Below are 21,901 nucleotides of genomic sequence, written 5' to 3' on the forward strand. Positions count from 1 at the left end.
ATAAACTCAAAATGGATTAAAGACCTAAATGTAAGGCCAGACACTATCAAACTCTTAGAGGAAAACATAGGCAGAACACTCTTTGACATAAATCACAGCAAGATCCTTTTTGACCCACCTCCTAGAGAAATGGAAATAAAAACAAAAATAAACAAATGGGACCTAATGAAACTTCAAAGCTTTTGCACAGCAAAGGAAACCATAAACAAGATGAAAAGACAACCCTCAGAATGGGAGAAAATATTTGCAAACGAAGCAACTGACAAAGGATTAAACTCCAAAACATACAAGCAACTCATGCAGCTCAATATCAAAAAAACAAACAACCCAATCCAAAAATGGGCAGAAGACCTAAATAGACATTTCTCCAAAGAAGATATACAGATCACCAACAAACACATGAAAGGATGCTCAACATCACTAATCATTAGCGAAATGCAAATCAAAACTACAATGAGGTATCACCTCACACGGGTCAGAATGGCCATCATCAAAACATCTACAAACAATAAATGCTGGAGAGGGTGTGGAGAAAAGGGAACCCTCTTGTACTGTTGGTGGGAAGGTAACATTGATACAGCCACTGCGGAGAACAGTATGGAGGTTCCTTAAAAAACTAAAAATAGAACTACCATACGACCCAGCAATCCCACTATTGGGCATATACCCTGAGAAAACCATAATTCAAAAAGATTCATGTACCACAGTGTTCACTGCAGCTCTGTTTACAATAATAGCCAGGACATGGAAGCAACCTAAGTGTCCATCGACAGATGAATGGATAAAGATGATGTGGCACATATATACAATGGAGTGTTCGCCATAAAAAGAAATGAAATTGAGTTATCTGTAGTGAGGTGGATGGACCTAGAGTCTGTCATACAGAGTGAAGTAAGTCAGAAAGAGAAAAACAAATACCGCATGCTAACACATATATATGGAATCTAAAAAACAAAAAAAAAGGTTCTGAAGAACCTAGGGGCAGGACAGGAATAAAGATGCAGATGTAGAGAATGGACTTGAGGACACGGAGAGGGGGAAGGGTAAGCTGGGACGAAGTGAGAGAGTGACATGATATATACACTACCAAATGTAAAATAGATAGCTAGTGGGAAGCAGCCACACAGCACAGAAAGATCAGCTTGGTGCTTCGTGACCACCTAGAGGGATGGGATAGGGAGGGTGGGAGGGAGACGCAAGAGGGAGGGGATCTGAGAATATATGTATATGTATGGCTGATTCACTTTGTTATAAAGCAGAAACTAACACACCATTGTAGAGCAATTATATTCCAAAAAAGATGTTAAAAAAAAAAATAGAAAGAAAGAACTCTTGTAGGAGACCGCAATGGGGAGCCCCACAGGAGACTCTGTGAGAGAAACTGATGATAAGGTCCCTTTGGTCACCAAACTTTCTTAGATTAGATAAGCCCAAGATGTGTCCCACTTCGAAACAGTGCTCCTTTAAAACAATCCCAGACCCATCATGAAGGTCAGCAACGACCTAATTGACAAATCCAGTGCCAAATGATGTCTGAATTTCCCTCCTTCCTGCAAATGCTCCCTTGCTCTCCGTGTTATGACTTTTTCAGGTGAAAACGGCACGAAGGGTAATGTCACCAAGGAATCAGGCGGTCTCCTCTTCCAGAGGACTGCCCTGGAACAACTCTCCCCCACTCCACGCACCCTCAGGCAAATCTCTCCTTTGAGAAGGTCCACATGGACCTTGAAGTCAGGCCACAGAAAGACAACCCAACTTATACCCCTGCCCAAACCTGTTCTTCTTTGTCAGTAAAATTTACATAATTTTGAAATTCTTATATCCATGTGAGCTATCCTAGAAAACTGGAGAGTGAACATATATTTAATAGTTGTCACTCTTATTAATTCCAATTATGAACAAGTAATGTAGTTAGTATACATACTGCGTCTTATTAGACCTAAAACTTGTTTCTAGAATACATCCTGATTTCAAAGATGCTACAACTGTGAAAAAAATTTGCATCTCAGAATCATGAAATACAATGTAATAATATGGTAAAAGTTCTAAGAAGCTTCAAAAATCTGTAGAAAGTTAAGAAATTACAAATAAAACGGCCAAAGACAGAGCTGCAACGAAATCCATGTGAAAATTTAGGGAGATGTGGTATTTGCTTTTGAATATTGTCCTGGGGATATGTATGCCCTCAAAAGGACCCCATTTGCAATAGGGTCTCTGAACCTTTTGGAGCTCCAGGCAGCACATCCCAGAGGCAGCCCATAGACCGTGGTGATCAACAGGTCTCCATGACTATGGGCCACACTTAAGTCTCACGGAAGATGTTCCACGCTTCCTGACCGTCCCACAGATCCCCTGCATATTCCAGCGACGCTCTTTGGCCTTCATCTCACTCACCATCTCAGCAGCCACCATCTCTGCCTGTCCAAACGATCTCCTCTCTCGGCTTCAGTGACATCAGTCCCTTGCTGTCCCCTCTGCCAGCTCCTCCTCTGCCTGGTCTCTCTCCCTGTGCTCCCCTCCGAGCCATGGCATCCACTCCACAGCCCTTCTACCATAGCATGCTTACCGCCAGCTCCCGAGGGACAGTGGCTGCCCTACTTGTATGTCCACCCATCTGCCTGGCCTCTTCACCTAGACATCTCACAAGCATCTCAAGAGGAGCATGTCTTAACTGGAATTACGAATGCCCTCCCCTTCATCACCCTTCTCCCAGTCTGTTCCTCCGCTAGCTCTGTAAATGGTCCCGCCTCCCACCAAGTCATCTCACACGGTGACCCCACACATTCACTCTAGTGGCAAATCTCATCTGGTCTCCTGTCCCCTCTGTAATCAATGGCCTCCAGGCCCCCATCTCCACTAGCCTAGAGCACTGCAGTGGCCACTGCCACCCATGGCCCTCCTTGAGACGGCTCCTGCCCAGCCCCCAATATCCACTTCACACCGCTTTCCTCTCACCCTTCCCACTGGACTTCTGCTGGCTCCTACACAAGCCAATGCTCTCCCAGTGCCCTGGGGTCTCCGTGGCTTCTGCTCATCCTTCCAATCTTGCCCTTAAAACCCCCTATTTGGTGCGGCCTTCTCTCTGATGGCTCCACCTAAGTAGGTCCCTGTGTCAACCTCAACCTCTCCGTGCTACTCAGACCTGCTGGAGCAGTTTGCGTTTGTAATTATTTGTTTTCCATCACCACCACCCCCAATTTCACGAAAGAGGGGTGAGCTCTACGTAACTCACACCAGCACTCCAGATGCACCTGGGCTCAGAGAAGGTGCTCAACAAATGAGACGAGTTAAAGGAACGGCCACATCCCCTCGCTTCCTGAGCATCACCAGTGCTGCGGGAATCCTCTAGGAGAGGAGACAAGCATGAGTCCCTCGGCCAGTGACCAAGTGTCAATCGTCCCACAAAGAGCTCAACCAGGGCACCAGGTGATTCGGTATCAGAGTCCTGAGCTCAACTGTTTGGCATGCTGAACCTAGCTGGGCTTTAAAAGACCACTCCCCAAAGCATGACAAAAAACACAAATATGTTCAAGGCTCCAAATTTTTCTTTTTTTTTAATTAAAGAAATTTAGATCTTTGGTAACTGCTCTCCCTCACTGTACAAAAATCTCTGGGCTCCAAGGGGCCAGAAACAATTTAGAAAACTCAAGGAAGACAACAAAACATGTTTGAGGAACTGCAAATAAGGAATGTAAACACACCCCAAAGGGCTCGGAGCCACTAAAACATGACACCAGGACATACTGAAGAAGCTTTGGGCCTTGCAGACAAGAAGTTACATAGCCCTGAACGAACCTAAAGCCCTCAGACCCTCAGCCTCTACATCTGTAAAATGGGAGGTGAATGATGTCTTTCAACAGGCTGTCGAAAGAATAAGGTAAAACACAGGGTGAGAAAGCACTTAGAAAGATACTGGGCAAATTATGTGCACTTGCTGCCCTGCTTCTCTGTCAGTCCCCTCTGGTTCCTGTGCTGCGCCCAATAGCGTGAAGTCCGTGGCTGGGTCACCTGGCCTGGTGAAGCCTGCCCCGAGCCCCGCAGTAAACGTCTGAGGACTTCACTCCAAAGGCACCAGCTGCGGATCTCTCCAAGAGCCCACCCGTGCCCCTGTGGGAAAGTGGTGGCTAGGCTCCCATACACCAAGATACTTCCCCAGTTCACCATGCGGGTAGCCTGCTAAGGCCAAGGCGGGGGGAGGGGGGAGAGAACTGGTTTTATCTGTTAGACGTCACAGACAGAAGGATGAGATGTTACTGCTACTGCCTCCCTCAACCATTCCCCGGAGCAGGGCTTTCAACTGGGGCCCACTACAGGGGGGTCGGTGTGCAGGGCTGTGAGCATCGAGTGGGTGAAGGCCAGGGATATTGTTAAACATCCCACAATACACAGGATGGCCCCCACAACAGAGAAAGACCCCACCCCAAACGTCAACAGTGCCAAGGGCGAGAGAAGCCTTCCCTAGCCCAAAGGGCTCCAGCCCAGGCGCAGGTGGAGGCAACCAGTAGCCTCTTTCCAGTCTGGTCCGAACCTGCCTTTGACAAGCACACCACTCTCAGGAATTCAGTCCCCTGGAGCCGCAGAGGCAGGAAGAGGAACCTGCAGTGAAAGGATTCTGCCACTAAGTTGGGGGTAAAGGAGAAAGGATGAAAAAGTGGGCCTGGAGAAGATCTAAAAAAAGAAAATGGAAGAAAATGTTAGGTCAGGGTTTCTCAGACTACAAAACACAGAATGTCTGTGAAAAGCAAACACTCTTACTCTGAAGCCAAAATGTGCTCCAGGTCACTGACCAAACCCAGGTGACAATCAACAGTACTGAAGTCCACGCTACTGCCCTCCCAGTGAGGACTGGAAAAGGAAAGGCAGGCGAGAACAGGAAGAGCAGGGCTGGGGATCCTGGCCTGCCGCCCCCAGGGCTGAGAGGAGTCGTGTGAAGGGAGCAGTGGGCTTTGTTGTAAATTCTGGGTCTGTATGGCCGGGAACAGGGCAATCCTGGCAACAAAAAGTTACTGGAAGGAGAGAAGCAGATCCAGGAAAGTTACAGGGGGATGATCAGAAGAAGAAATAAAGAAGTAAAAACTTGAAAACAGATCTCATTGCTTGTACCCTTTCTTTTTAAAGAAGGAAGAATGTAGCAAACTGAGAGCGAATCTGATTAGGATACCTCGGGAATCTGACTAGGATACCTCAGTATCACTCCCTTCTCTGATGTTTTTTTTTTTTTTTGGCTGCGTTGGGTCTTCAATGCTGTGCACAGGCCTTCTCTTGTTGTGGTGAGCGGTGGCTACTCTTCGTGTGGTGCATGGGCTTCTCACTGCAGTGACTTCTCTTGTTGCAGAGCACAGGCTCTAGGTGCACGGGCTTCAGTAGTTGTGGCTTGCGGGCTCTAGAGCGCAGGCTCAGCAGTTGTGGCGCACGGGCTTAGTTGCTCCGCGGCATGTGGGATCTTCTTGGACCGGGGCTCGAACCCGTGTCCCCTGCATTGGCAGGCAGATTCTTAACCACTGAGCCACCAGGGAAGCCCCCTTTTCTGATTTTTAACAAAAACAAAGAGAAAGAGATCCAACTCTTCCTGCTTTCAGCAGCCTCAAAACTTCTAAGTACTGTAAGCAGTCAATTCCTTAGTTTTGGCGAACGTACCAAGATTACAGAAGATGTTAACATCAAGGGAAGCGGGTGATGGAGATAGAGGAATTCTTGGCTGTACCTTTACAATAAATACTTCAAATTAAAGTTTTTTAAAAATCAAAAGACAAAAAGCAACTTTTTCTGAACATAATCCCCCAGCTTTCTTCTGAGCCTTCCCAAATCACTCTGCACAACTATGTGGATGGCAGCCCTGGCAGGGCAGACCAAGGGGAGAGGAGAGTGGCTGCTCCAGGCCCTGACGCATCGCTAAAGGCACATCAGAGACGCAGAAGCCATGTATGCACGGTGAGGTCCGACAAAAGAACACACTTCCCCTTAGTGGCCGGAATTAAGAGATGCCATTTTGTGGCACAAAAGGAGCTATTTTCCCATTAATATCTGGGTTAGTTAGGTTGAGAGTTCCAAGGGTAGTTTCTATTTTATAGGCAGGAAATCTCAAGGAGAATGAAGACCTGTGAAACCATCTGTCAAGTCAGACAGGACACACACATCTCACAGACAAGGTACAGTTCTCTGAAGATAAATGTCCTTTGTAACAGAAATGGATGGACTGCTACTGACAGCTTCAACCACTAACAGACGGGAAGTGTAAAAAAGCCTATCTCTCCAATTCTCTTGGCTCTATTGCTGAATCAAGAGGGTGACTCTGGAGGAAAGTCAAAATGACTCACGGACATGAACCCTCTCCCTCCACATAGGGACCCCGGCAGGACTAGCTGAATCATCTTAACTAGCCCCTTACGGGCAGCTCATCACAGAAAATTAAACTCACTGAGAAAGCGTACGCATAAGAAATACAGGTTATTTTCCTTTCACCCATGATGCACTTTTAGTTGCAGATCTTCACTGTCAGCACGATAAAATCCACACACCAAAGCACCCACTGGAGACCCACAGCTCTGAGACCAAGGGCAACTTACCATGTTTGGCACGTTGGTGACTGAAGCATTCTTGATGTCTGCAGCGAAGGGAGGCAAGCTATTGACCATGCTCTGCTTGCTGGGCAGCTGAGGGTTCACTCCAGGGGCTCCCATCTGCTGCCCTCCAGTTTGACTAAAGGGTTGTCCAAATGGACTTGTGTTACCAGTCATTCCCATCTGAAACAAAAAGAGCAACGTCAGCCATCCTGACGCGACCACATATGAAAGGAAGAGCCTCAGAAACGCTCACTCTGACCCACTGAAGCAAAAATCGTTACTTCCTGTAAAATCTTCATTTCAATTATAAATTAAAGGCTCATTCTCAGGGTTCACAATTAGGATTATGAACAGAGCAACTTGCTCAAACAGCTACAGACTAAAGGCAGAAGACTAGTGAAGCTGCTCCCAACAACCCCATCTGTCCCCTCCTCCTAAATATCATCCCAAGAGCCAGCACTTTTCCACCCTTACCCCTCAGCCATACTCCTCACGCCAAGTCCCCTACCCTGAGAGTGGCACCGACCCATTAAGATCATTTGGAAAACAAAATCTTCCAGAATAACTGACAAAGGGGAGCTCCTTCAGTTTAATCCTTAATTACTCTATAAGTAATTAGTTTCTTTCAGCTACCACCCCCCAATCAGATTTAAGTTTCCATTAGTTCAAAATGCACAGTAGAAATACTGACAAAGAAATCATATAATGTCTGGGATCTGCTTTAAAACCTAGTGAGGCAAGGGGTAGCATCGATGAAAAACGACTGGACAAACGTCGGTGACTCCTCACCAGGGAACAGGTGTGGGGGGTTGTTATACTAGCCCCTCTAATATTATACGTATTTGAAGTTTTCCATAATAAAGTCTTATCTTAATTACAGTGAAATAAAAGAAACTGTATAGTAGATAAAGCCAGGAATGGAAAGGAGGAACCCCACCTATGCCCCGAGTGGGGCAGCAAGCAACCACAGGAGTTAGAGGTCCCCTCCAGTCAAGAGCCCCCGGCCAGGTTCCCGCCAGACCCCTCAGCTCTAACCTCCACAGGCATGAATCCCGGAATCCCCACAGTGATGCCCTGCTGCTCAGCCGCCCCCTCTGGAGAAGCAGAGTCTCATTACTAAGAGAGTGGCTTTTTTAGTCTGCCTGCTTTGCTTTCTCACGAAGTTGCAACAATCCATCTGCTGCCTACTGCCTGCTCTACTTTTCTGCTGTCCTGGTGCATTTGATGTTTAGAAACTGGGAGGAAGGAGTCTCCTGAAGGGAAGACCCCCCCCCCCTTCCCTAGGGGACAGAGTTTCCATTCAAGAAATCACAGCTCAGTTCTCTCCATCAACCTCACATGGTGACTGCACCAGCCCGTTCACACTGGTTAACTCACGTTCCTTCTATGGACCTTTACCTCACCTGAAAGATGAGTATCTTGCATAAGACAACTGCATTACTTCTTTCAGCTCTAAAATTCTAGGCTGCAAACAAACAGATGCTCAACACAATCGACCCTTTCCTGCTGAAATGTCCGCATAAAAACACAAATAAAACCAAACTACTGTAACCAAAAAGATCTTGTTCTGGCATTTTCATATGTACTGGTGGTTTCCACATATAGCCCTCACAGCGGTACTTCTCAATTTTTTGAAAGTGAACACATTCTAGCTGCCACTTTTGCCTTACTTGCTTTACTCGAGTAAACTGAAACAAATTTAAATTCAACTGAAATTCAAAGTCAACTTGAGAAAACTGAAACAAAAACAAATTCTTTACGAAGCCCACCAAGTAGGCTCAACTCTGAATTCAGATGATTTAATCAAGGCAAGACTTAATCAGCAAACTTTTAACATAAAGGACATTTCTGATTCTCAACTAGGTTCCTTCAGTTGTTATCTGAAACTCAGAAAAACTGAAGCAAAAATCTACATTTTCAGGAAGTGTTACACTAAATTAAGTCCACGTAATGATTACTTCTTGTAGAATTCTGCATAAACTCAAACACTGCTCTCAGAGCCCCAAGAATTTGGGGAAAAAACACGGTTATAATTTCCATTTCCTAAATTTCTTTCTTTTTTTTAAAAAATTATTTATTTTATTTATTTACTTTTGGCTGTGCTGGGTCTTCGTTGTGTGCGTGGGCTTTCTCTAGTTGTGGCGAGCAGGGGCTACTCTTCGTTGCGGTGCGCGGGCTTCTCATTGCTGTGGCTTCTCGTTGCAGAGCACAGGATCTAGGCACACGGGCTCAGTAGTTGTGGCTCGTGGGCTCTAGAGCACAGGCTCAGTAGTTGTGGCGCACAGGCTTAGTTGCTCCGCGGCATGTGGGATCTTCCCGGACCAGGGCTCAAACCCGTGTCCCCTGCATTGGCAGGCGGATCCTTAACCACTGCGCACCAGGGAAGTCCCCCATTTCCTAAATTTCATTTAAAATTTCTCTACTTAGGACCAAACATGTCAGAAGACACATGCATCAATTTACTCTCCATGAATCCGTGCTCACAGTCAGCCAGCGTTTACCTAGCGCCTGCTATGAACCAAGCCCGGTTCAGAACACTTTCGGATGCAATTTTCCTACTTGTCATAGAGCTCGCTCCATGTAACCACCAATCTGATAAACAAGAAAAATCAATGTTGTTTTGGAAGTTTCTAGTACTGATGAATCAAAGTGGATGGCAGCTGGGGGGTGGGAAAGGAGAGGCAACTGTCCTTCCACTGACGCCAACTGTCCAAGGCAGTCAGCCCTTTGGTGTAGAGAGGGACATAAATACCAAGAGCTCAACAAGCTTCCAAAGGGGACCTGTGCGGCTCAAAGTACACCAGCCCTGTTAAAAACGTCTAAGGCTCTGCGAATATTGGGACGGCGTTCACACGATCACCTTGCCAGGGTGAAAACTGGGTGGGTGTGTGGTCTGGTCAGTTGGCTACTACTTGCCTGGTGAGCCTCTGGGACAAAGCACCAAAGTGCTGTGGACACTGACAGATTTCATCAGGAAATCGTTCTCACCTTTTCTTCTTGGCCATTCCATAGTGAAGGAAACCTCTCAACATGGTTTCAGTCCTCATGGGGCAAGAACCAAGGTAAAGTCAAAGATCACAGACAGCAGGTAAGGAATGGCCAGCTCACAGGAGGCTATGTGTCTAAAAAAAAAATTGGGGAAAATCCCACCCTCAGCCTATGACAACACACTCCCAGGATGAACCAAAGCAAGTCACAGCCACCTTCAGGATCAGGCTCCAAAGTCAGGGCTCAGCTCCCTGGTCCAGGGCCAGTCCCTCCTTAATATCAGAGCTAACAGAGGCCCAGGTAAGGACAGCCCTCTAACAGGCCACCCAGCCACATCAGCCAACTAGGCCCCGTGGTCCCAACTATCCCCCAGCAGAGCCTGGTAGAACCGGAAGGCTGCTCCAGTCCTAGCCTGCAGTTTTTGAGTAAAAACCCTTCACTTCTAGAGATGTTTAGATTTCTGATTTCCTGTCTGTATCTCTTCTCCTTTGATCAGATCGAACATTCCCAAGTCTAGCTAACACATGTTTTTTAGCACCAACGTGTTCTTTAGCTCATGATGAAACAGTATAAATCGAGATGTTTGTCTAACTCCACTTAATAAAATCAATGTATTTCTTTTATTTTCCCAACAGTTACTTAGTAGCAATTTAGTAAACTTTATTTTCAACCGAAGTTTATCATATTTTGGTTTAAGGCTGCTACAGAACCAGCAAACAATCTTTTCAATAATATTCAAAAAGAAGAACAGCAGAAATAGGCAACTGTTCAGTTAATGGTGCAGTTTATACAATATATGAACAAATTAAAGCCTACAGAATAAATATTTATATTCTGCCTCATTCAGCAACAGCCCATACATGTTAAAATATCCTTTCACTCTATTCTTCCAGAGACCTTTTAAGCATTTAATTCAAGTTCAATCTTAGAAAACAGGAAAAGTTAACTATGGTAAGTACTGAAAAAAAGGCAAGCTCCCCCATAAGGAAATCTAAATTAAATAATGCTTTATAGGTCTACCAAGTATTCCCATGAAAACGCATTCTTGTAACCAAGTCTATCAATCAATCATTTGAGAACCTACTTACTCTGTTGTTTGTCTATCACTTCAATGAGACAATAAAGACACGTAAACTACAGTCCCTGTGTACCAGGGAAGAACAAACTAGGTAAGAAGGTAAAAAAGACAACCTCCCCCAAACCCCACAAAACTAGTGCCAGATCCTGAGGCCTACCCCCTGCCCCAGGATGGGATTAGGTATTAGCCTTGGCATGACTTTAAAGCATGAGACCAGATGAGGAAACCTGTCTTTAGGGTTTAGTTCAAACAAACCTGAACAATGCCTACACGAGCCTCATTATGAAACAAAGATAGTGTCCGCAGCAAATTCTGTTGACAGCACCTGGCCCATCAATCAAAAACTGCTGAAGTTCTGAGCTGTCAGGCAAGAAGGTGAATGACAGACATCACAGAAGAAGAACAGAGTAGACGATGCTTCTCTACTCTGACGGACACATACTACAGATATGCTATGGAAGGTTCAAAACAGGACACGACTCTGTGGCAGTATTTGTCATAATAATATTTATGACAACCCATCCTAAATCTATCTTTGGCACAAAACCAGGATGAAACTTCTTGCCTTCCTGGAACATATGTCTCCTCTGTGTCCTTGGGCCCCAGTACATAGTGGGTACTCAATTAGTATTTGGGGAAAGAACCAAATAAATGAACACTCCAAGAGACCCACTGCATCATGCAGCCCACCCCTCGGAACAACAGAAACCCCAACATCAGCCCTGAGGGCAGGGGGGAAATCAAAGAACCGTGCCCCAGTCACAGAAGCCAAGCACAGATAAGGGTCACCACTGGGTGTAGCGGGCACTGGGAGAGGCAGCAGAACAGGCTCCTTTCTGTTTTCTCAACAGTCACCACGAGGATCTCAGCTACTAGTTGCAATGGACAGGCTGTCAGTCCACTGGCCTGTGCTCAAAGGTTGAGTACAAAGAGCATATGCACTCGGAGTTGGTTTTACAGGACAAATGCGATTTTGTGTCCCATGACAGCACAGACGGGAGCCCGGCCTGGCTGTACAACAGGCACTCTGTGCTTACGTGCACTAGGCCAGCAAACCTTTGGCTTTGGTGCAAGGCCTCAGCCAGGCCCCAGCCCAGAGCTTCCCGCTGGTGCACTGCGATAATGGTCCATCAGCCTCCATGGTCACCTGTGGCTGCAAACGGCCTCCTCTGCTGACCTCAGTGTAGGACAAATATTTCATTTTCTACTTGTGTCATGATATGACAACTATCAACATAATAAGAGAACAAGCCGTGGGCTGCAAAAGAGCAGGGAGATTCTCTCCACCACACTGCACTAACCCGGAGAAGATCTCTACTACTTACCCAACTCATCTAATCAAATAAGGTAGTAACTGAAAACCCAAAGAACTAACTAGGGGTGTTAAGGAGAAGTAACAATGATCATGTAAGTTTCTCCCCAGAATAGGTTTCTAAATAGTAGCAAGCCAAGTATTCCTTTTCTTGCTCTTTTGTAGGAAAGTGGGACAGAGAAACCCTTTCTTTGCAGTTAGGGCCACCACAGGTTGTACCTCCTCTACCATCATCAGCAGCCCAAACTCCCTTGGGATGAGACAGTGGGCCTGGGCCTGCCTGGGCAGTCCATGGCAGGCAGGGGTGCCTGGGCGGAAACGTCTGTACACATTTTGTGTGATGTGCATTTTTGAGAGAAAAGGTCCATTATTAGATTCTCAAAAGGGGTCCTAAGATCCCCTAAAGATTAAGGATGCCTGCCCTTGGGGAAGGCAACTCCCTCTTCCCAGACCTCACACACCCCCGCCACATACGGGCCTTTCCCAGTAGCAGACTCCCATCCAGAGACATCAACCACTCACGTAACAACCACCCTCACAAATGAACTCTCCCCGATTTCCATCTCCAAACATCCTCTTGAAATGCACACTCACAGGAAGGATCAGATCATAACTATTTTTGAGCTAAAAGCTTGATGGGGGACACACTGTGTGACCATTTGAGAATATCGGGAAAGGGAGGTAAGAGGGAAGATGTTCAGGACCGGAGCAGCACAGCCAGAAACACGCTTCCGCTTCATGATTTTACTTAGAGTCCACCAGGGCTTCAGAAACGCTTCAAGTGGCAACAAATGGTGAGTCTGATGTGGTTTCAATGAGCCCACTAAACACGCTTTTTCAAAAGCTGAATTCTTCAGCAGTTTTCCTCACACCTTGATATACACTTAAAACCACACTACACAGCAGAGCAATCAGAGGAAGTACCACCGGGGTGTGTGTGCGTGCACAGCAGAGCAATCAGAGGAAGTACCACCGGGGTGTGTGTGCGTGCACAGCAGAGCAATCAGAGGAAGTACCGCCGTGTGTGTGTGTGTGTGTGTGTGTGTGTGTGTGCGTGTAACTGGTGTGATGCTGGTCAGGAAACAGACAGAAAGAAAACAAAATACGGCCTTTCGCGATAAGCTTAGTAGGGACGATAAGACAGGTTAGAATTGTCAGCTGGAAGGCCTCAGAGAGTTATCTAGTCAAAATTTACACTCCGTGGATGAGGAAACGGTGGCCCAGAAAGCTTAGAAACACAACAAATCAGCTGGCGAAACTGCCGTGATGCTCGCCCTGCCCTGCCCCTCCTAGAGGCGCCACCGCCGCTGCAGGCTCGTTGCCCCCTCGCTTAGGCAGAGCCTCGGCTCCTCCAGGCCCACCCGGAAATGCACTGCCCAGACTCGCACCGCCGAAAGGGACAGGCTCAGTCCACCAAGACCAGGCGTCAGCAAACTATGGCCCCAGGGCCAAAGCACCCCAATGTCTGTTTTTGAAAAAACAAAACAAACAAAAGTTTTATTGGAACATAGCCACAAATAAGATTTCATTCTTAGAGACAGTAGGACGTTGTGGTTAAGTACGGAGGACCTGGTCTGCGGGTGGCTCTGCCACTTGCCAGCTGTGTGACCTTCGGCAATTTACTTAAACTTCTCTGTGCCTGAGCTTTATCACCTGTAAAGTGGAGATGATAGCACCTCCTCTCTTAGGGTTGTATTAGAATTAAGTGGATTCACGAACATGAAGCACCAAGAAGAGCGACTGACGCGTAGCAGGTGCTACAGGTGCTGGCTAGTATGTTATTATTTGGCTTTGGGGGGGAATCATGTTACACTAGATGTAGTTTCTTTCCTAAGTATGCTTAGGACACTAATTTAAAAAGTGAACATTTTTCAGAGACTGTGTGATGGTGGAGTGGTTCAAACAGGTAGGATCAGAGGGAGAAGCCAGCTGGGATTACTGGCATTTGATTATGAGACATTTGCAGAGACACATGAAATAAACTTGTGACAAAAACAATCTTGTGCATTCACCAGTTGTAGAAATACTTTTAACAGACAACTCTGTTCAAACTGTCCTAGTAAATCACAAAATTTCCAGTTTCACTCTAGATTGTTTTCCAGCTTAAAAAATAATTAATACTCAGAACGTTCACTTGGAACTTAAAATAGATCATAAGCTGTAACAATATATGATCCAAATACCCTAGCCTAACCTTCCTGGGTTGAAATTTAAATCAAAACATCGAAGAATTGAACAAGAAGGAACATTTTCACAAAAAAAGAGATTGACGCGACTCCCACTTGCAAGCCGGCCACGACAAAGCAACGAATGTTCCATGTGATGTGGCTTCAACCTAACCTGACAGGTTTATTAACCTGAAGTTTTTAGCATCTTTCTTCACATGCTGGTACACATATAAAACCACGAATTCATATAAAGTATGTAAAAACAATACAATTTAGGATGCCATGAGCAAAAAGCTGCCAAATAATTTAAGAGTCACAAGTATTCACTCTTTTCAATGACCAAAAAAACCAAATGACAAACAAAAAAACAAAGCCAAAAAAAAAAACCCAAAAAAACCAGAACTACCCCAGAGTATGGCCATATCATTTGTAAAGCCAAAAGCATTTTCTCCTGGCAACCTAACATTGTTGGGAGAAAGCCAAGAAAAGCAGTTTTCATGGAAAGACATGGCTGTGTTCAGCTGTCTGCTATCACCCGCTTGCTCTTGGAATCCTTCCAGTACCTCAACTTGGCAGATAAAGAGTAAGTAGAGATATGCAACAAATCGCAATGCCAAAGCCATCGCCTGGCTGTCCAGTGTCACCTGCAGTAAGGGAACTGGGAAAGAGGACCCTGGGCGTGTGAGCAGCCCGCCTCGCTGAACTCAACTCTCAGAAGGACGCCAGTTTTGAAAGCATTCAGGGAAATACACAGCCCCCAAGTCTGAACACTCTCCTTAGACTAATAAATTGCAACTGGAAGACGGGCAGAAGTATTTACTGACTCTCATGGTACTGCCCTTGGATGATATGTGAGCAGAATGTGACTTAGAAAAAACGGTGGAAACTCCTAAAAGGAAGGTGACAGGACAGCAGATCACTGCCAAGACCTCAGGCCTCATTTGTAGTTGCCCAATTGTTCTAGAAACTTCTAGCAACAAAGGCAGTGCCCTAACACTGTTGGTATCCCTCACAGGTCACAAAAGTTAGACACACCAGCTCTCCAGGGTACAGTCTGCATTAATTCACAAGCAAAAGCACCAGACCAAGGTCAGTGGGGAAACTAATCCTGACTCTGCGGCTAATCAGCTGTGTGACTGAGACAAACCTCTTGTTCCCTCTAAGTTTTAGTTCTCCTCAGCCGTGAGACACGAAGCATTTAGATGACCACTAGGTGATCTTTAAAGTTCCCTGTGATCCTGGACTTCCCTGGTGGCTCAGTGGTTAAGAATCCACCTGCCAATGCAGGGGACATGGGTTCGAGCCCTGGTCCAGGAAGACTCTACATGCCACAGAGGAACTAAGCCCGTGCGCCACAACTATTGAACCTGCGCTCTAGAGCCTGCGAGCCACAACTTCTGAGCCCACGTGCCACAACTACTGAAGCCCGTGCATTTAGAGCCCGTGCTCCACAAGAGAAGCCACCGCAATGAGAAGCCCACTTGCCACAACTAGAGAAAGCCTGCATGCAGCAATGAAGATCCAACGCAGCCAAAAATAAATAAATAAATTTAGTTTTAAAAAGTTCTTTTTGATCCAAAAAGCCGGTGACTTTCTTGGTTTTAAACAATCAGCCCTTGAATTGTATGATGTCTGTACTCCTGGAAGGCCCACCTACCCGTAATGACAGGCAGATGGGGACGCGATTCTGTGTGGCCATGTGCCGGCCCCTGGACTGGGAGGATCTCATTAAGTCTAGGCTCCCTGTGGGGTGGCCAGCGGCCTGGTCCAGGAGACTGGGATTTTGTAGGGCGCTCCCTGCCACCCGCACTGCACAGGCCCCCACGCTTTCCACAGCTTCACATCCTCCACGCCATTTCCCAGATCGCGTTACAGGAAATACCGCCAAGCCAAGGTGAGGGTGATAAAACTTAAATTGACTGCCTTCCCTAATTCTTCAAGTCCTAACATTTTTTAGGTGGGAAAGCAGCCTCTTTAGGATTGCATCAAAGCCAAGTCAAGCCAAGCCCACAGTGGCTATGGAGAAAGAGGAGGAAAGAGGAAAAGATGATAAAAGAGTAGGAGAGAAAAAGGAAAAAGAAAAAAGCATTTTATTTTATAAGGAATGAATCTGTAGAAAGACGAATTTTAATTTACACTGCAGCTCAGCTACAGCACAATGGAACAGAGAGCCAAGTTTTTAATAAACCTTACCCCAACCCTCTACAGGGCAGCTCTCTCCTGTTAGGCCAAGAAGTACCCTCCTCCATGGATTTACAATCCACTTGAAAAATGATGAAACAGAGCAGGCAGAGGCGACAACAGAGGAACAAGGTGACGTCCACACAGATAATGCGGGAATTCAGGGGAAGGAGAGGTAAAGATGGGACCGAACAGGCAAAGAAGGCTGTAGGGAAGAGAGCCCATGATTATTTCTAGCAAAATTTAAAAGAGAAAGAAAGCTGACATTTAAGAGAATTTTGTTCTTCCTCTCCATTGGGGCAGCAAAACTAAACAAGTTCTTGTAACAGACAGGCGATCAGCTTCACTGCTGGGGCAGGAGGTGAGTCCCAGGAGGCAGGGTGAGGACACAAACCCAGTGTTTTCTGGGGCCTCCTCGGCTGCAAGAAAAGGAATGGAGAGGATAAAGTCCCACCCAGCTTATTAAATGCCATAAATCTCAAACCATAAAACACACTCAAAGACATATCACTCTTTCAAATACATGTGGCTCTACTTCTAACCAAAAACTGAGTTGTGTAAAGTCCTAACAAAAATATACTTGGTATAGTAAAGTGTTCTTAGTCATGTCCACTGGTGCAGAGACATGGCTTTGAGGACACACAGAGGTACCTTAACACTCTACAGACGCTGCGCCTCACTCCTGAAGATAATGTAAGTGAAAGCACTTGGAAAATGAAAGTGCAAAATCAATGTAAGGCAGTAGCGGTGGCATTAAAAGTAAAACAGTTCTTTTACTATAAAAACTCACCCATTACTGATAAGGGGAAAATGTTCCTTGTACAACATTAACTTCTAAAAAAAGGATTAAAAAAAATATAATCCCCGTAACACACGCACACGTGCGCACACACATACACAGAGCAAGACAGAACACCAAAATACTTAATAAAGGGTTTAGAGGTGGTTTTTATTTTTTAAACATTTTCTATATTATTCAAATTCTCTGCACGAAACATTATTTTATCTAAGGAGGAAAAGTTATTATTTTTTTTAATTTTATTTATTTATTTATTCTTGGCTGCGTTGGGTCTTTGTTGCTGCATGCAGGCTTTCTCTAGTTGCAGAGAGCAGGGGCTACTCTTCATTGCGGTGCGTGGGGTTCTCATTGCGGTGGCTTCTCTTGTTGCAGAGCACCGGCTCTAGGCACGCAGGTTTCAGTAGTTGTGGCTTGCAGGTTCTAGAGCGCAGGCTCACTAGTTGTGGTGCACGGGCTTAGCTGCTCTGCGGCATGTGGGATCTTCCCGGACCAGGACTCGAACCTGTGTCCCATGCATTGGCAGGCGGATTCTTAACCACTGTGCCACCAGGGAAGTCCCTATTATTATTTTTTTAAATAAATTTATTTATTTATTTTTGGCTGCGTTGGGTCTTTGTTGCTGCACGTGGGCTTTCTCTAGTTGCGGCGAGTGGGGGCTACTCTTTGTCGCGGTGCGTGTGCTTCTCCTGTTGCAGAGCATGGGCTCTAGGAGTGCAGGTTCAGTAGTTGTGGTGCACGGGTTTAGTTGCTCTGCGGCACGTGGGATCTTCCTGGACCAGGGCTTGAACCCGTGTCCCCCTGCACTGGCAGGTGGATTCTTAACCGCTGCGCCACCAGGGAAGTCCCGAAAAGTTATTTTTAAAAGCCATTCTCTGCTCAAACATTATGACTGCCCACAGTGACAAGATGAAACACTGTTGGGCTGCACACCTGTACTTAAAATATTAACTGCTTTTTCTTTTTTTAAAATTAAATTAAATTAATTAATTTATTTTTTTGGCTGCGTTGGGCCTTCGTTGCTGTGCGCGGCTTTCTCTAGTTCCGGTGAGCAGGGGATACTCTTTGTTGTGGTACGCAGGCTTCTTATTGCAGTGGCTTCTCTTGTTGCAGAGCATGGGCTCTAGGTGCGTGGGCTTCAGTAGTTGCAGCATGCAGGCTCAGTAGTCGTGGCGTGCAGGCCCTAGAGCGCGCAGGCTTCAGCAGTTGCAGCACGTGGGCTCAGTAGTTGTGGCACGCAGGCTCTAGGGTGCATGGGCTTCAGTAGTGTGGTGCGCAGGCTCAGCAGTTATGGCACACGGGCTCAGTAGTTGTGGCTCGTGGGCTCTAGAGTGAAGGCTCAGTAGCTGTGGCGCACGGGCTTCATTGCTCCGTGGCATGTGGGATCTTCCTGGACCAGGGCTCAAACCTGTGTCCCCTGCATTGGCAGGCGGATTCTTAACCACTGCACCACCAGGGAAATCCCTAAAATATTAATTTTAACCTGTCATCAGACACTGAATAAAACTAGGTAGATCAAACTGATTATGACTGTCAAGAGATTACTCTTGGGTGGTAATTTAAATCAAATTCACCCCGGTTATAACATGGTTGGAAGTTGTCACACTTTGCTCTAATGCATTATACATGTGACCAGAAAAAAAGCCTGAATGAGGCTCAGCCACTCAGACATCTACCACTACTATTGGCAAAGAAGGCTGGAAGGAGGGAAAAGAGACGCAAACATAGTCAACAGCCAATCAGGATATAAAAAGCTGTATGTTGCTTTAGTAGCTTATGTTTATCAACAGAAATTTCGTGAGTGACTCCTGATACAACAAAGGCACAATTATCCTGCTACCTGAATCTTGGTTCATATTTCAGGCAGCAGGGATACCATTTCATCTCAATCTATCTGGTACCTGAGCTTTGGAGAGCAACAGGCAAGAGACTGGATCATGAGGGATTTACCAGCATGTGTTTGGCTCCCAGGTTTCGATAGTGAGGTACATTTACAGTTGGAAAGTACCTATTTCAGGAGTAGCACCTTTTCCAGCAAGGAGATGATCCAACTGCTATCACATCTGCCCAACTCTCACTAAAGCCCACCTGCCTCCTAGCTCTCAGCTGTTAGCAATGATGCTCTGATCTTTGGCACAGTGGAAGCTGAAAAGGCAGTGGTAATATACACGTTATCAACTATTAGAATGATGTCTATTAAGCATCTTCCAGAAGGGAGATACTACGGGGTGGTGGAGGTGCACAGCATGCAGGGCCACGTCCTCTCGAGCCCAAGGCAAGAGACACAAGCTACAAGGAAAACACATGTGCGCTGTCAGCAGGTGGCACCAACACTGACTGCTAAATGGAGTCTGAAGGGGGAGAGGGGGGCCCTGGCCCTGTGGGCAGACAAACAGCTCAGGTGGTCTAACTTGAGGTGGGTCTTGAGAAGTGGGCTAAATAGTAACTGTAATATTCATCAGTGACGGGTGCTGTTTGGCATCATCACCATGAATGAAAATACGGTAAGACATTTCTAGAAGGGGCCTGGGTATCCACTAGGCCTAGAGAAGTTACTCTTGCAGTTTCAAAGTCTCTCTCTACTCAGATACCCACAAAAATCGGACTAGATGACCTGGCTGGGAGGTGACTGATAGATCGAAGGTATTAATTAAAATGAACATCAATACTGGGAAAAGCAGGAGTAAGCTGGTTATTAATGTTGATAATTACTTATAAGAGGTAAGCTCTGTCTTTGAAGAGCATCACTTGCAAAATCAACAGACAGGAATGAAAGCTGCTATGACGTCTCCAATCAGATTCTGACAGACTGACCTGAGAGTCACCACCTTCCGTCTTCCGGCCACTCCCATCTCCGCACACCTTTCCTTCAATGAATCCACATGCGGCAGTAGCACAGCTAGGTGCAGCCACACCCTGACAACTTTAAAAGTACAACTGCCAAGCAGGCCAGCATCTCCCATTCTACAGCCAATCTCCAAGCAAAATGTGCCAAGTTCTCAGGGGAGAAAACAACGCTCTGAACCTCCCCTTGGTCTGTCCCTTATCTCCATGCCCCAGTGCTTTCCCCCATAGCCCTATCAGCATGGCCGCTCACCAATGAGACCACACACCCCTGTACACCATGCACAGAGGGCTGCTCAGACTTCCTGTTTCCAACTTAAATGGAACAGCACATAGGAAAATGCTCTGAAAACCACAAAGCACTGTGCAATCTTGAGGTGCCTTTAAGATCTCTTTCCAAAAATAGAGCAGAGAAAATCTCTAACATCAGACAGGATTCTCTAAAGTGAATAAATTTTCTACAATACTGAAAACAGACAGGCGTACATTGTAACTTGTAATTTACAAGGTCAGTAATTCCAATACGATGTATGAAGTTGGCATTTCCCAGTATTATCTATCTCTTGCCTTGTTCTAGGACTTAAGATGGTTTGTTTTCCGGTTCATTCTTCAAACACTGGGCAGAAAAACAGAATTAAACGACTCATTATTGAGGCCATGAAGTTTCCACTTGGTAATAACAAAGCAACCACGGCAATCATGCCATTTTTCAAAAGCTACAAACCCAAGTGCCACATTCTTACCTTAAAGTATACAATAATATGCACAGATGTAATTATACAGAACTATGGCTTTGGACTTACAATCCACTGATAATTACTTGCATCTCCTGAACAGTAAATGTCATCAACAACCAATTCATAGCTCTGATCTGGTGTTGTTTAGAGCACTCTGGACACTTGTTCACTAGAACATTCAGGAAAGGTGCTCACTCCTCAGCAGACAACAAAAGGGGGAAAAAAAGGAATTTTTGCACAGAATGCATTTTACCAACTGTAGCAAAGATGATCAAAGAAAAATAAAAAATGTTTGGGGGAAACTCCATTTGTGAGTAATTTTTATTTTAACAATTATTAAGACAAAAACCTCTTGTTTCTGAGATTCAGCTACACCCACTGCTTTAAGTTCTTGTAAAAGGCAAAGTTTTCAGAGTGTCATGTGTATACTCAAAAATCTGCACAAATACAGAAAAATTTTAATACAAAAACATTAAAGAAGAATTTTAAGTCATATGAATAGATGTTAAAAATGAATCAAATCTATATGTATCAATTTTAATAATAACAAGTTTTTTTTAATGAGATGAATACGTATAGCATACCATGTATATCGTGTATAAGACACTTAGATTTTTAATCTGTTAGATTTGATTTCATTTATTTTAAAAAACTATGAAAAAGAGACAAATCTCCCATGAAGCGTTCCAAATAAGTTACACAGACACCCCACCACAAGAGAGATAGAGCTCAACCCCACTCTTTAAGTGGGGGCTGTGCATGGTGACTTCTTTCCGAGAGGACAGGCTAGAAGGGGGAGGGAATGGAACAGTACAGCAGAGACACGAACTCAGCCAGGTAAGCCACACAACCATGTGATCAGCCATGATGACAATATGCACCCTTTGCCATGTGATAAAAATGGCACTTTAGGACTTCCCTGGTGGCGCAGTGGTTAAGAATCCACCTACCAATGCTGGGGACACGGGTTCGATCCCTGGTCCTGAAGATCCCACATGCCTTGGAGCAACTAGGCCTGTGTGCCACAACTACTGAAGCCCGTGTGCCACAACTACTGATGCCCATGTGCCTAGAGCCCGTGCTCTGCAACAAGAGAAGCCACCGCAATGAGAAATGCGCAGCGCAATGAAGAGTAGCCCCCGCTCGCCGCAACTAGACAGCCCGTGCGCAACGAAGACCCAACGCAGCCAAAATAAATTAATTAATTTTTAAAAAATGGCACTTTATGATCTTC

At 45.6% G+C, this 21,901-nt stretch overlaps 1 protein-coding gene across 8 annotated transcripts in view; it reads right to left on the bottom strand.

Annotated features, from left to right (window-relative positions):
- CREBBP (CREB binding lysine acetyltransferase) overlaps nt 1-21,901 on the bottom strand; it is a 128,966-nt gene that overhangs the window by 65,088 nt on the left and 41,977 nt on the right. For all 8 annotated transcript variants that reach the window (XM_082428660.1, XM_082428659.1, XM_082428661.1 and 5 more), the window contains exon 3: nt 6,567-6,743. In XM_082428660.1, the coding sequence (XP_082284786.1) occupies nt 6,567-6,743 (177 nt within the window). The remainder of the gene's footprint in view (nt 1-6,566; nt 6,744-21,901) is intronic.

Source organism: Balaenoptera physalus (assembly GCF_965194825.1).
Source record: "Balaenoptera physalus genome assembly, chromosome: 16".
In the NCBI taxonomy this organism is placed as follows: Eukaryota; Metazoa; Chordata; class Mammalia; order Artiodactyla; family Balaenopteridae; genus Balaenoptera; species Balaenoptera physalus.